The following is a 14,114-nucleotide window of genomic DNA, read 5'->3' as shown; positions in this document are numbered from 1 at the left end:
TTAAGATATTACTGGTTTATTTTTGGATCCTGAAACTCATTCACAGGGAGAATGCCTGGGATTACCATCTTCTCTTTCATGGCTACTTTTTCTAAAAACTTAGATGGGGCATGTTGCAGGGAATAGTGTGAGAGAATTGCTGGAACAAGCAATCTGTTTTTGTGTTAGTACTGTTGTCTCTAATCCAGCATGCTACCCAACACTGTTGTCTACAGTCAAGCTGAGTTTTTCTTGCCCACTAAAATGTATTTGTCTAATGGTAGGTTCACCTGTATCTAGACTAGGTGCCTGCCCTGCCATGGTTCTCTCCTTATTTATGAATGTTCCATGTTCTACACCTTCTGGAATTTAGTTTATCAAGGCTTCTTTGCATCTACCATTCTTCATTAGCTCCCAGAAAATGCCTCAGGTGTGAAGGCCTTTCTTGTTCAACATCCCAACCTTCAGGAATAAAATATCTCTAAAGTAATTTTTAGTTATATTTAGAATACTTTTTAAATCCCCAAAATCTTTTGACTGCTTATCAACCAATCTTATCTATGTGGATTAATATTTATATACTATATCTAAGTCTTAAATAACTCAGTAACTGTAGCTCTTAAATTGAGACTTTCTGCTTCTGTTGATTAAATTTTATATTTTTATTATGATTAAAAATTTTTAACACTTGCCAAAGGAGTATAGAAACAAGTGGCATGCATGTTTTATCAAAGTTGTAAATAGCTTAATTTCTTTCTTTCTTTCTTTCTTTCTTTCTTTCTTTCTTTCTTTCTTTCTTTCTTTCTTTCTTTCTTTCTTTCTTTCTTTCTTTTATTGTTTATTGGGGTAACATTGGTTAATACCATTATATAATTTTCAGGTGTACATTATAATTTGACATCTGTATATTCTATTGTGTGTTTACCACCCAAAGTCCAGTTTCCTTGAGTTACCATATATTTGATCCCCTTTATCCACTTCATCCTCCCGTAAATAGCTTTATTTGAGCCCTGTTCTAACTAGCATGATTTTGTAAAAACTCAGTATATGAAAATTTAAGGTTTTAACATACATTTTTGGGAATGAGTCTTCATGGTATAGGGATAGGGCCAGTGCTAGTACATATGATGACTTGAGAAAAAGGCTCCTTTGAGTAGGCAGATTATAAAAAAGGTATCCCGTCCTGCTTCACGCTTGGTACCCCCACTTTTCCTATTGGCTAGGTGCCCTCATTCTATCGCTACAACTGTACATAGTGCATCTGAATCAGGAAAAAAATTTATAATGAAAATTATAATTTGCTTTTTAATAACAGATGAGAGAAACATAAAAAATAACCAAGTAGAAAATTAATATAAGACCACCATTAACATTTTTTTCTTTATAAAAGTGGGATCAATTTTTATTATTGCTTTTAACTTGCTTCTTGTTTAAATTAATATCTCCTGGAAAGTCTATTACTGAAGAGTCTCTATAAAAATGTACACATATGTTCTATTTATTAGAAAGTCTGAGGGGTTATACAAGAAATAGTAGTTGGAGACAATAAAACCAAGCTATTTAGAATTTGTATTCTGGTGCTTTGCATATAACAAGCCCTGAAACATGTTGGTTGAATGTTAAAATTTCTGAAATAAGTAAAAGGAAACCCTTAAATTGATGAAAGTGGTTTATCTGTAACTTCAGGAACAAATCTAAATCTATCCTAGGATGCAAGGTACACTATTATTAAAGCATTAATAATCCAATTTTTGTTCTATAGGTATATTGCAACATCCAGATGGCACAGTTTTGAAACAGTTACAGCCACCTCCAAGGGGTCCGAGAGAGCTAGAATTCTATAATATGGTAAGTGAGGTAAGATTTGTTTTTTTGTATTCAAAGTGTTTTTCAGTTTTCTGGTGGTGACTCAGTCAGAAATATATTTGACAGCATGTCAGTATAATGTGTGTGCGACTGAAACAAAAGCTTTCATGAGATGCAATGCTTATCTTTACTGGTGCAGCCTGGTATATTCTGTTCTGATCCACTAAATTGATTTTAATTAATGGGTTGTGACCTATATTTTGAAAAACACCTAACTGAGAGACTATTTGTATTTCTCATAAATGCTGAGTTTAAATAAATTTTTACTACAGAATTTCTTAGAGCCTAGTGTTAATGTGCATTGCGAATCTCCACAGAGGGGGAGAAAGGGTCAGACTTAACATCTAATAAACCACATGACTAGGAACACTTTTTAGTACATTCACACTGTTTTGCAACCACCACCTCTGTCTAGTTACAAAACATATTTATCACCCCAAAATAAAACACTATTGCTTAAGGCATGATGCCCTATCCTTCCTACCCCATCCCTGGCAATCACCTGTCTGCTTTCTATGGATTTACCTTTTTAGTATTTCATATAAATGGAATTATATGATATATGACCTTTTGCATCTAGCTTCTTTTTAGCATGCATTTGTACTTTGTAGTGTGTGTTTGTACTTTGTTCCTTTTTTATGGCTGAGGAATAGTCTATTATACTTACATACCACGTTTTGTTTATCTTTTCATCTGTTGATGGACATTTGAGTTGTTTCCACCTTTTGACTTCTGTAAATAGGGCTTCTGTGAACATTCATGTACAAGTATTTGTTGGAATATCTGTTTCCAGTTCATTTTGGGTATATGCCTAGGAGTGGAATTGCTGGGTCATACACCTTTTTGAGGAACAGTCAAACTGTTTCCTCAAAGTGGCTACACCATTTTACATTTCCATCAGCAATGTATGAGGCTTTCAGTTTCTCCACATTCTCACCAACACTTGTTAGTATTTTTTTTTCTTAATGGCCATCTAAGTGAGTGTTAAGTGTTACTTCATTGTGGTTTATTTTGATTTGCATTTCCCTAATGACTAATGATGTTAAACATCTTTTTATATACTTACTGGCTATGTGTATCTCTTCTCTGGAATAATGTCAATTCAGATCCTTTGCTCATTTCTTCATTGGGTTATCTTTTTTATTGTAGGAGTTCTTTACATATTCTAGATACAAGTCCCATATCAAATATTTGATTTGCAAATATTTTCTCTCATTCTTTGGGTTGTTTTTTTTCTTAGTAGTGTCCTTTGAAGCACAAATGTTTTCAAATTTTGAAGTTTAGTTTTTGAAGTTTAGTTTTTTCTTTTGTCACTTGGTAGATCTAAAGTCATGAGATTTATGCTTATGTTTTTTTCTAAGAATTTTATGGCATTAGCTCTTAAGTTTAGATACAAGTAAAAATACAAGCTAATGCAAAAAAAACAAATACTGCTATAAATGCTTTACCAATATAAAAATCATTTAATCTTTACAACTGTGAGCTGAGTACTGTTATTATCTTCATTTTATATTTGTGTACACTAAGCCATAATTAGTTTAAGTCATTTGACCATGAACATACAAAAGTGAATGGTGGTCCCAGGATTTGAATGTAGGCAGTCTGACTCTAGAATATATGCTTTTAACTGCTGTATGCTGTCTCTTTTTTTGAAAAAAGTATTTCATATTTACTCTTTAAAAGTCTTATACATAATTAGTTATTTTTCTAGGTATCTTATTTTTTCGTTTCAATTGTAAATATTTTTAAAATTGTTTTCCAATGATAGCTAATATATAAGAATGAAATAGATATTTGTCTAATGTTCTTATATCTAGTAATCTTGCTGAACTATTTTTAACTCATATTTATCTGAGATTCTCTAACATTCTAATTGTTTTCTCTATAGATAGTTATATCTTCTGGGTTTGGAAGTTTGGTTTGTCCCTTTGGAATCCATATACTGTCAGAGACTTCCAATCCAGTGCTAAGTAGAAGCAATGCTGGGGGCATCTTTCTCTCATGTAACAGAAGTGCTTCTAACATTTCCCCATTAAAGTATGACTTTATGCTTCTAATATAAATTATGAGTTTATGCTTCTAACATTTCTCCATTAAAGTGTGACTTTCGAAGGTACTTCTTCCCAGGTTAAGGGAATTGCCTTTTGTGTGAGTCAAGGTTCTGTCAAGAAACAAATGATACACTGTCAGTTTAATAAAGGGATTGTTTACAAAGGTGTGGTCAGAGTTTAAGGCCATCTGTTAGAGATAATGTTATGCCATCCCTGGGCCTGAAAGGGCAAAGAAGAGGGAGTCGTTACTGGAACCCAGGGAAGGTAGCTTTATGAGAAGATATGAACTGATAAGGAAAGAACCAGAGATGTAAATAACCTGACCTCAGCTCTTCTACCCTCCAGTCAGTTGTACCAGTAAGACACAATGACAAGAGGTCAGGGGACCCCACTTATGCAGTTAAAGTCAGGTTCTTCAGTAGAAAATTGTGGAAGTGGAAAAGGGAAGATATATAGCATCCTTTCTATTTTTGTTTCAGGAAACAATTTAAAATATGAATAGGTATTGAATATTTTTCAGCTATCTTTTTTGTGTCTACTGAAATGATCATATGAGTTTTCTCCTTTAATCTGTTAATGTGGTAAATGCTGTAATAGATTTCTAATATTATATCACCTTTCATTTTTGGAATAAAACCTACTTGGACATTTAAAAAAAATTAATAGCTTTCATTACTGTTTTTCATTACTGTTTCATTACTCATTTTGTTTGCTAGTGTTTTATTTCAGATTTTTACCAGTTATGCTCATAAGTGAGATTGAACTATTATTTTCTTCACATATTTTTCTTGTCTGATTTTGATATCAAGTTTATTTTAGTTTTATAAAATGAGTTGAGGAACATTTCTTTTTCTATTATGTGGGAGAATTTGTATTCCATAAAAATTTTGTTCCTTAAAACCTCGTTCGAACTATAAATTCATCAGAGCAGCCTGTTGCCTATCTCCATTTCTCTTTCCGCCTTTTCTTCTTTTCATCCTTCTTTCCTCTTTCATTTTTTCCTGAAAAGGGATATATTTTTAATCAGTGATTCTTTAACCAGTTACTTAAATGTCTTGATTTTTTTATTCATTCATGTGATAGCAAAATATAGTTAGATAATATTTTTATATGAAATTGCCCACTTGGCAACTTTTTTTATAGTATTTTTAAAAATCTCTGCCATATCTAGTTGTGACTCCCTTTTTATTCCTGATATTGTTTATTTGCTGCCGCTTCTCAGTCAGCTTGGCCATCAGCTTTCTTGCAGTGTAGTGGTCAGGGAAGAGTAAAAGATGCCAAGATTTTTACATGTTCAGTATTTAAACTTTTATTTTTTGCTCTTCTTATTTTAGTAGAATAATTCTGTCTTCATCTATGCCTGATCCCTAAGTTCAGAGATCTTTTGGTTCAAGTCTTCAGAGTGGACCTCTGAAACCCAAACAGCACCGCTTAGCTTAAGGCTTTTAGTTTTCTCTTTATTTTAGATCCCTATGAATTTCCTTTTTTCCTTTGGGAGCTCAACTGTGCATTTAAAAAAAATGTTCATTACATTTTCTCCTTCATTTCCAGGTTATCTTGTTTGGCATGTTGTAGTAAATACCAGTTCTACTACTTTAAAAACTATTTAAAAAGAAGAAAGTTTACCTCTGCTCTTCTAGTTCTTTTATCTTTTTTTACTTGTAAATGTATGATGAGCTTCTTTAGGTTAGAACATAGAGATATACTTGGTTCCTCTATCTTGTTACGTCATCATGAACACTCTGTCTCCACTGTCATTGTGCCAAGAACAGAAGGATAATAAAGTACACCCTGCTCTTAATCACCTTGGCCTGGAAGTGACTACTATCACTTCTGTTCACATTTCAACAAGGGAGGCTGGGAAATACAATGTAGCACATAGATATTTGGTGAGTCTCTGCCAAGCTTGAGTTTATTCTGTAGAATTAGGCTGTGTGTAACTACTCAACATGAATATGGCTTCACATATATAATGAGAATTCTAATACTAAGATTTCATAAGCATTTTACACTAGTGAATTTTAATGGTTTTGGATAATTAGGTAGACCATATTTGAAAGAGTTAATACAATGTCTTACAAGTTTTTTTAAGAAAAAAATTAAAGCTCTTGTTCCAAGGTATCTGGACATTTCTCGTATTTCCTAAAATTATTACTGGTTGTAAATCAAGGAATTAAATGAGCAATAATTAGACTTATATTGAGGTAAAGGGTAATTTTTTTTAAGAGTAAAATCACAACTCCCTTTTATATTTGGTTAAACTCATTATTGAATGAGGGAACCAGGAAAAACTAGTTTGAAAAAGAAATCTAAGAAGCACAAATTTATATGAAATAAAAGGAAGATGAAATGAATTTACATGTGGGCACTAAACTCCCACTTTCCATAGAGGGTGGAGGAAAGTCAATTGAACCTTCTCTGGCTGGAATCTATTTGCATGTATATGGACAAGAATATTTTGTATTCACTAAGCTACAGCTTGCTTAGTTGTAAAATAGTTCAAGGACAATGAAAGGCTAGAATTAGATAGTTGAGATTCTCTAAACAATACATCATTTTTCATTGGAGACACATAGTACTCTTTTTATACTTATTCTCTATTTACTTCCGATCGAAACTCATACCAGATGAATTATGATTCAGTAGTATTGTTTTATTTGATAAATATATAGGGCAATTATAAAGCATTATAAGAAACTAATATGCAAGTGTTATGTTTCTCTGTTTCAGGTTTATGCTGCTGATTGTACTGATGATGTTCTTTTGGAGCTACGAAAATATTTGCCAAAATATTATGGCACCTGGTCACCTCCCACTGCACCAAATGGTAATTTTTTCCTAAAAATCTGTCTTTTATTCTTAATTCACGAGGGTAGCTTTTTAAAAGTCTTTACATAAAAGTAACCTAGTATTATAAAAACAGCATATATGTGTTTTTTCTAATCTTTCTCTGCTTTATTAAAGAAAACTTATTAATACTTTTGCTCTTCATAACCAGTTTCATAAGTGATATATGAAACGTTAACGACCAATCTATTATAATTGAATGAAAATATGTATACTAGTACTTAATACTGTATTAATTTACAGATGTTCTTTTTTCCTAATTCACTGGGATTTTTTTCCTTTTTTCATTTTGAGTAGGAAAAAATCAGGGAGTATATTTTCTTTGATTAACTTCCTCCCTATCTCCTTTTCCACTCCTTCATCCCCTACCTATGAGCTTTAAATTCAAGTGTTTTAAAAAATACCAGTAAGTTTCATAGTTAGAGGGCAAACTGATCTATGTAAGGACACAGCATTTCTCTCTTAATATTATTACTTGCAGCACTATTTGCCATTTCAGGGCCTTTGACTGAGCAGACAGAATTTAATTAAGTAAGCAGCTTGACTGTGTAACTATTGAAGAAGGTTTGTGAATGGCGTAAGAGTTTCAAACTTGACAGAGTTTAAGAATAACCCATAGGCTTGTTAAAATGCACATTAATAGGCTCAACTCCCAGACATTTTTATTGTGTAGATTATGTTGGAATTCAGTGATATGCTTGTTAAATAGAAGCTATAGCTTTTTGTATGTAGATAGGGCTTTTGAGAACAGAAAAGAAGGGGGCTCAAGTTTAAGCTTGTTCTTTTCCTCAGTTGTCTTCCTTTGACTCATTGACTGTGCATCAAGTTTCTTTAATAGAGAATTGTGGCTTCCCTGTGAGTATCCTCAGGTAATACTAAATTGATTGTTCCCCTGGGTATTAAGGATTCTCCTGTACTTCAGTTGTATAAAAAAAACAGAAAAGTTGCTCTTTCTCTTTTCCTTTCCTTCCCTACTTCTTCCTTCCTTCCTTCTTGCCTGCCTGCCTGCCTTTCTTCCTTCCTTCCTGCCTTCCTTGTCTTTTAGTCACACACACACACACACACACACACACACACACACACACACACGTGTATGTTTCTGATTCAGATCAGCATGTTGCTTAAATTATTTCACAAATTATGATCAATTTTGCTTTGTACAGATTTCCATTATAATGTAAGATACCTAGATTCCAATTAACTTTGCTACTGATTGCTGTTTAATTTGGAGCAAATCATTATTCCTCAATAAAGTGACATTGAAGAATTAACAGAGGTTGCTGAGGATGGTGTTAGATATTTAGATAATTAAGTGCTTAATTTAAAAAAATGGTTTAGAAAGGGGTAGAATAACTGAGCAAACAGCATGATTATTTTGAAAAGTCGAGTATACAGAAAGAATTTGGATAAGAGAAGAAATAATTTAAAATAAAATTTTAAAATGTAGTTTGGATTACTAGCACATAATTTAAATTTAAAAATCAAGGACATGCTTGCAATCAACAACCGTTTTTGGTCTTCTAAATAAACTTGACGGACGTCCATGCTAATATAGAAAGAACAGTAAGTTTGAGGTCAAAAGACTTGGCTTTTACCTTGATTGTTTCCAAATTTTGTGAACTTGGCGATTCTGGGAAACACGGCGGAGTAAGAGATGTCCTCAGATCTCTCCCTTTGAAACAACAATAAGCTGAACATCTAAAACTGAACAAAAACCACCCAAACTGCACACTAGCACGTCTGAGTGTGGGATCTGCACATAAGAGGTACCACAGGTCAGAACCCCAGGGTTGTTGGGCTGTGGACTAGGAGTAATAAAGAAGCTGCCTCTCGCAGCTGCCGGAGCTCCTTGGAGGAGGAGGGGGAGGGATGAAGGTGCAGTGACTTCCCTGATCAGCCTGCCTGGAAGTGCTGAAACTTCTAGCAGCCAGCACCAGGGCCCAGACGGAACAGCAGAAACAGTAGTTGATTTTCACTGGCCCAGGTTCCAAAACCGAGGCTGAGCAAAAGCAGCCCCCAGCCTCCCAATCCAGAGAGCCCCTCCCCCCATACCCTCGAGAACGATCACCGCGGAGCCCCAGGGGAATTTGAGCAAAAGTTGCTGAGACTGAAGTTACCTCTCTCAGCCTCTGGAACTCCCTCCAGGAGGAGGGGGAGGGGAGAAGGTACGACGACTTCCTTGATCAGCCTGCCTGGAAGTGCTGGAACTTCTAGCAGCCGGCACCTGGGCCCAGTCATCAGGGCAGAAAGCAGAGAAGCGGGATGGGACCGCAGAGAAACAACAGTTGATTTTTACCAGCCAAGGTTGCAAAACCGAGGCTGAGCCACAGCCCCCAACTCCCAACCCAGAGGGCCCCTCCCCTCATACCCTTGAGCTGATGAGACCGATCACCGCAGAGCCCCAGGGGAATCTGAGCAACTGCTACCAAAACTGTTGCTAACACTGACAGGGACTGAAACAGAGTAGCAAGTGTGATTAAATATCTACAAGAAAATAAAAAAGACATTTAGGCTTTATGTAAAGCAGAGATCCAAGAGGCTTTGACGCCACCTACTGGAAACTAAAAGAAAAGCGCCTTCTTTGTAGCAGGCTAAAGAGAGACCTTTATATAATAAATCTTTCTGGGAATACAACAGAATACATTTCCATTAATGCCCAGGTGGAGAACTAGTCCATTTAACACCATGAACAACCAAGGTGACAAGACATCTCAGAAAGAAAGAGAAAAATCTCCAGAAAATAAGCTTACAGACATAGATATATGTGACTTAAATGACAGAGAATTCAAGATGGTACTTCTGAAAAAACTCAGTGAGATCCAAAACAACTCAAATCAACAATTTCAGGAATTGAAATAAACAACTAGATGAGCAGAGCAAGGAGACTGAAACTCTCAAAAGGAACCAAATAGAACTTCTGGAGATGAAAGACACACTGCAAGAGTTGAAAAATAAAATAGCAAGCTTGGAAAATAGAGTCAACCAAATTAAGGAAAGGATCAGTGATATTGAAGACAAATCTAGAAATAAATCAGAAAGAAGAAGAGAGAAACCGAAGAATGAAAAATAATGAAAGAGAAATACAAGAACTAGCTGATACTATCAGGAGGGGAAACAAAAATAATGGGCATTACCAAAGGTGAGGAAAGGGAGCAGGGACAAAAAGCATTTTCAGACAAATAGTGGACGAGAATTTCCCAAATCTAAGGAATGAGCTGGAGCTTGGAATTCAAGAAGTCAATAGAACACCCAATTATCTCAACCCAAAAAGGTGTTCACCAAGAAACATTGTATTAAAGTTATCAAAAATCAACAACAAAGACAGAATTCTCAGTGCAGCCAGGGAAAAGAAGATGGTAACTTATAAAGGAAAACCCATTAGATTATCTTTGGACTTCTCAGCGCAAACCTTACAAGCCAGAAAGGAATGGAATCAAATATTTAAACTATTAAGTGAAAGTAACTACCAGCCTAGAATAATGTTTCCAGCTAAGCTCTCCTTTAGATATGAAGGAGAAATTAAGACCTTTTCAGACATAAAAAAATTGAGAGAATTCTCCACTACAAGGCCTACACTACAGGAAATACTGAAAGGTGTCAGCTCATCTAAAACAAAATGACAAAACAAAACAAAAATACATTATTAGGAGTAAAGTGACTATCAGGCAAATAGAAGCAGAGGAGTGCAATCCTTACTAAGAACAGGGCATTATAAGCTAAAATAATAAGAGAATTGCTATAGCAAGATAGTAATGAACGTTCAGCATACCTAGGGACAAACTGAGATGATGACTGAAAAGGGGAGAATTCAAAGATCTAAATTTGCAAAGGGGGAGGGAGATATAAGGCACATGCAGAAGAAAATGGTCGATTGTATATATACAACTATCCTTTTCATATTCATAATGGTAACCAAATTTTGTGAACTAACTCAACCTTTCTGAGCTCTACTTTTTCTATAATTGAAGCTTATACCCCATAGAGTTGTGAAATGCAGGTTATGTCATGTGAGAATGCTTCGCAAACTCTAATACTCTTGAACATAACTGGAAATATTAGTGCTACTGAGATGAGAAAATGAGGTGAGGAAAATGGAACTAGAACAGGGGAAAAGGAGTTGGAATAAAAAGTATACATATATAGAGTGGCTCAGCAATACCAACAGTTGCCTTAGGGGATTTCCTATTCCTTCTTTGTCAGCTCTGGAAGAAGTTGCACAAAACTTACACCATGCAGCTTATTTAGCTTTGATGTTGCTAGAGAGTTCTGCAATCATCTTTCTGTTTTTATCTTTTTGATTATATAATGAAATAAATAGAAGATGGAAAACTTATACATGTTTAGCCCACAAGATCATGAAAACAAATAGAGTTGACCCTTGAATAGTGGGGATCAGGAGTGCCGACTGCGCCCTCACCCCATGCCCCACAGTCAGAAATTTGACTATTAACATTTGACTCCCCAGAACTTAACTACTAAAAGTCTTCTGTTGACCAGAAGCCTTACTGATAATATAAACAGTTGATTAACACATATTTTGTATGGTATATGTGTTATATACTGTATTCTTACAATAAAGTAAGCTAGAGGAAAGAAAATGTTACTTTCAAAAATAAGAGAAAATACATTTACAGTGTTTATCGAAACAAATCCTCATATAAGTGGACCGACCCACGCAGTTCAAACCCTTGTTGTTCAAAGGTCAACTGTATTTTCTTAAATTTTAGTAGAATACTATGATTTGTATTACTGTATTTTACAAAGTATTAAATTAATGACAATTTATTACTTATTTTTTTTTTGTGCATCTTATGTGCTCAGGGTAGTTTTATAAAGCTTAATATAGTTCTTATAATCTAAAGTAGTAAAATGTAGAAGGTACCTATGAATTTGCTGAGCAAATTATTGTAGCTTGAGAGACATAAGGGTATGCTGACCAATATGTTTTTCTTTTCAAAAATGTTATAGCAGTTTTATTGACATGTAATTCACATATCATAAAACTCACCCATTTAAAGTGTACAATTCAGTATTTTTCAGTACTTCATAGAGTTGTAAAGTTATCACTGTTAGGCAATTTTAGAACATGACTAAAGGAATTATTTTTTTAAGATAAAATAATTATTGGCAATTATCTTTGATAATTTTGGCCTAGTTATATATATTAAATCTCATTTATTACATGTATATAAACTCATAGATTCCTAGTACACATACCATCAAAAGCCTCTTGTTGATAGTTATTTGGGGGGATAGAAAAATATATGTTCAAGTAGGTTTGAGCAAATTGAGAGTTCTCAAATATATCTCCAGCCTGGTTGATTGGTAGGTTTCTGGATCTAGTTACTAGTCAAGTTTCAGGAAGCACAGACTGAAATAAGCTGGTATATGTGACTATTCCTTCCTCCTCCCTCTTTACCCCAAATTTGGAGGCTCAAGGTTTCTACTTACAGTTGTTTCTACTTTCAGCTTCCATTGCTCTCTGAAATGGCTGATGGTTGATGTGGAAAGCAGAAGCAAGGTCTTCCGTTTTTCCATTTGTCTTCATAGTTGGGCAGGGGTTTCCTGCATGGCCTTTTCTTCTTATTTGAGAGGTTTGGAAATGGAGGTGATAGCCAATGCCTAGTAGATATGGTGGGAAGAGTTTGATAAACTTGGAATCCATTTCTCACAGTTTATACAATCTGTAATACTCATTAAGAGGATCTAAATAAGCCTTCTTTCAACTCCCTAAGTACCTTCTCACTTTTCTTTAAAGGAACTAGTTATCTCATCTTTATTTCTTAGTTATTTTTAGGTCTTTTGATTTTTCCACAATATTTCAAATGTTTACATTCTTCCTTTGATACTGGGAAATTTTCTGCTTCTCAGAGTGTCTGGACTGTATTCTAGCAGTAGAAAATTTGCTATAGGAATTTTTTATGTTTATATATTATAAAACAATAGAAATACTATATTTAATTTATATTTAAGATAATTATATTTAATTACGTATATTTAAATAGAAAATATATTTAAATAGACTAGCTTCTTTTTTAATTTTTATTAAGTTCATTGGGGTGACTTTAGTTAACAACATAAGTTGCCAGTGTACAGTTCTATAATACATTATGTGTATATTACATTGTATGCTCAACACCCAAAGTCTAGTCTCCCTCTGTCACCATAAATTTGACCCCCCTGAAGCCTCTTCATCTTCCCCCTGCCTCCTATTCCCTCTGGTAACCACCATACTGTTGTCTGTGTCTATGAGTTTATTTGTTCATTTGTTGCTTTCTGTTTTATATCCCACATATGAGTAAAATCGTATGGTTCTTATCCTTTTCCATCTGACTTATTTAGCTTAATATGATACTCTCAAGATCCATCCATGTTGTCGCAAGTGGCAATATTTTTTTCTTATGTTTGAGTAGTATTCCCTTGTATGTGGGTACCATGTTTTCTTTATCCAGTCATTCATTGAAAGACAGTTTGTTTCCATGTTTTGGTAACTATGTATAATGCTGCAGTGAACATAGGGGTACATATATTCTTACAAATAAATGTTTTCAAGTTTTTTGGGTAGATACCCAGAAGAGGCATTTCTGGGTCATATCGTAGTTCTATTCTTTATTGTTCGAGGAACTTCCATACTGTTTTCCAAAGTGGCTATACCAATTTACATTCCTGCCAGCAGTGTATAAGGGATTCTTTTTCTCCACATCCTTCCAGCAGTTGTTAATTTTTGTCTTACTGATAATAGTCATTCTCATAGGTGTGAGGTGGTATCTCATTGTGGTTTTGATTTGCATTTTCTTTATAGCCAGTGAAGTTGAGCATCTTTTCATGTTTGTAGGCCATTTGTATGCCTTCTTGGGAAAAGTGTTTGTTTTGGTCCTCTGCCCATTCTTTAATTGGATAGTTTGTGTTTTTTTTTTTTGTTGAGTTGTATGAGTTCTGTATATATTTTGAATATTAGCCCCTTATTGGAGGTACTCTTTGTAAATATCTTTTCCCATTAGGTTGGTTGCCTTTTTGTTTTGTTGATGGTTCCTTTTGCCTGCAAAAGCTTTTTAGTTTGGTGTAGACCCATTCATTTATTTTCGCTTTTACTTCCCTTGTCTTTGGGTTCAAATTCATAAAATCCTTTCTGAGACCAAGGCCTATAAGTTTACTACCTATGTTCTCTTGTATGTATTATATTGTTTCAGGTCTTATATTTATGTTTTTGACCTATTTTAAGTTAATTTTTGTGTGGTGTCAAATAGCAATTTAGTTTTATTCTATTTCACTTGGCTTTCTAATTTCCCCAAATCGTTTTTGAAGAGGCTTTCTTTTCTCCATTGTTTGTTTCTGGCTTCCTTGTTGAAAAGGGAATGACAATGGATTTTT

The 14,114-nt window shown here is 34.4% G+C and overlaps 1 protein-coding gene across 2 annotated transcripts in view; it reads left to right on the top strand.

Moving 5' to 3' along the window:
* IPMK (inositol polyphosphate multikinase) overlaps positions 1 to 14,114 on the top strand; it is a 46,689-nt gene that overhangs the window by 13,222 nt on the left and 19,353 nt on the right. Inside the window, exons 2-3 of one of the 2 annotated variants that reach the window (XM_011362097.2) lie at positions 1,742 to 1,836; positions 6,627 to 6,723. In XM_011362097.2, coding sequence (XP_011360399.1) covers positions 1,742 to 1,836; positions 6,627 to 6,723 — 192 coding nt within the window. The remainder of the gene's footprint in view (positions 1 to 1,741; positions 1,837 to 6,626; positions 6,724 to 14,114) is intronic. The other variant, XM_011362106.2, reaches the window with a different exon arrangement.

This window comes from Pteropus vampyrus, unplaced genomic scaffold (assembly GCF_000151845.1).
Source record: "Pteropus vampyrus isolate Shadow unplaced genomic scaffold, Pvam_2.0 Scaffold3, whole genome shotgun sequence".
In the NCBI taxonomy this organism is placed as follows: Eukaryota; Metazoa; Chordata; class Mammalia; order Chiroptera; family Pteropodidae; genus Pteropus; species Pteropus vampyrus.
The sequence above is the reverse complement of the archived record's forward strand: the minus strand, read 5'-3'. Positions and strand labels throughout refer to the sequence as shown.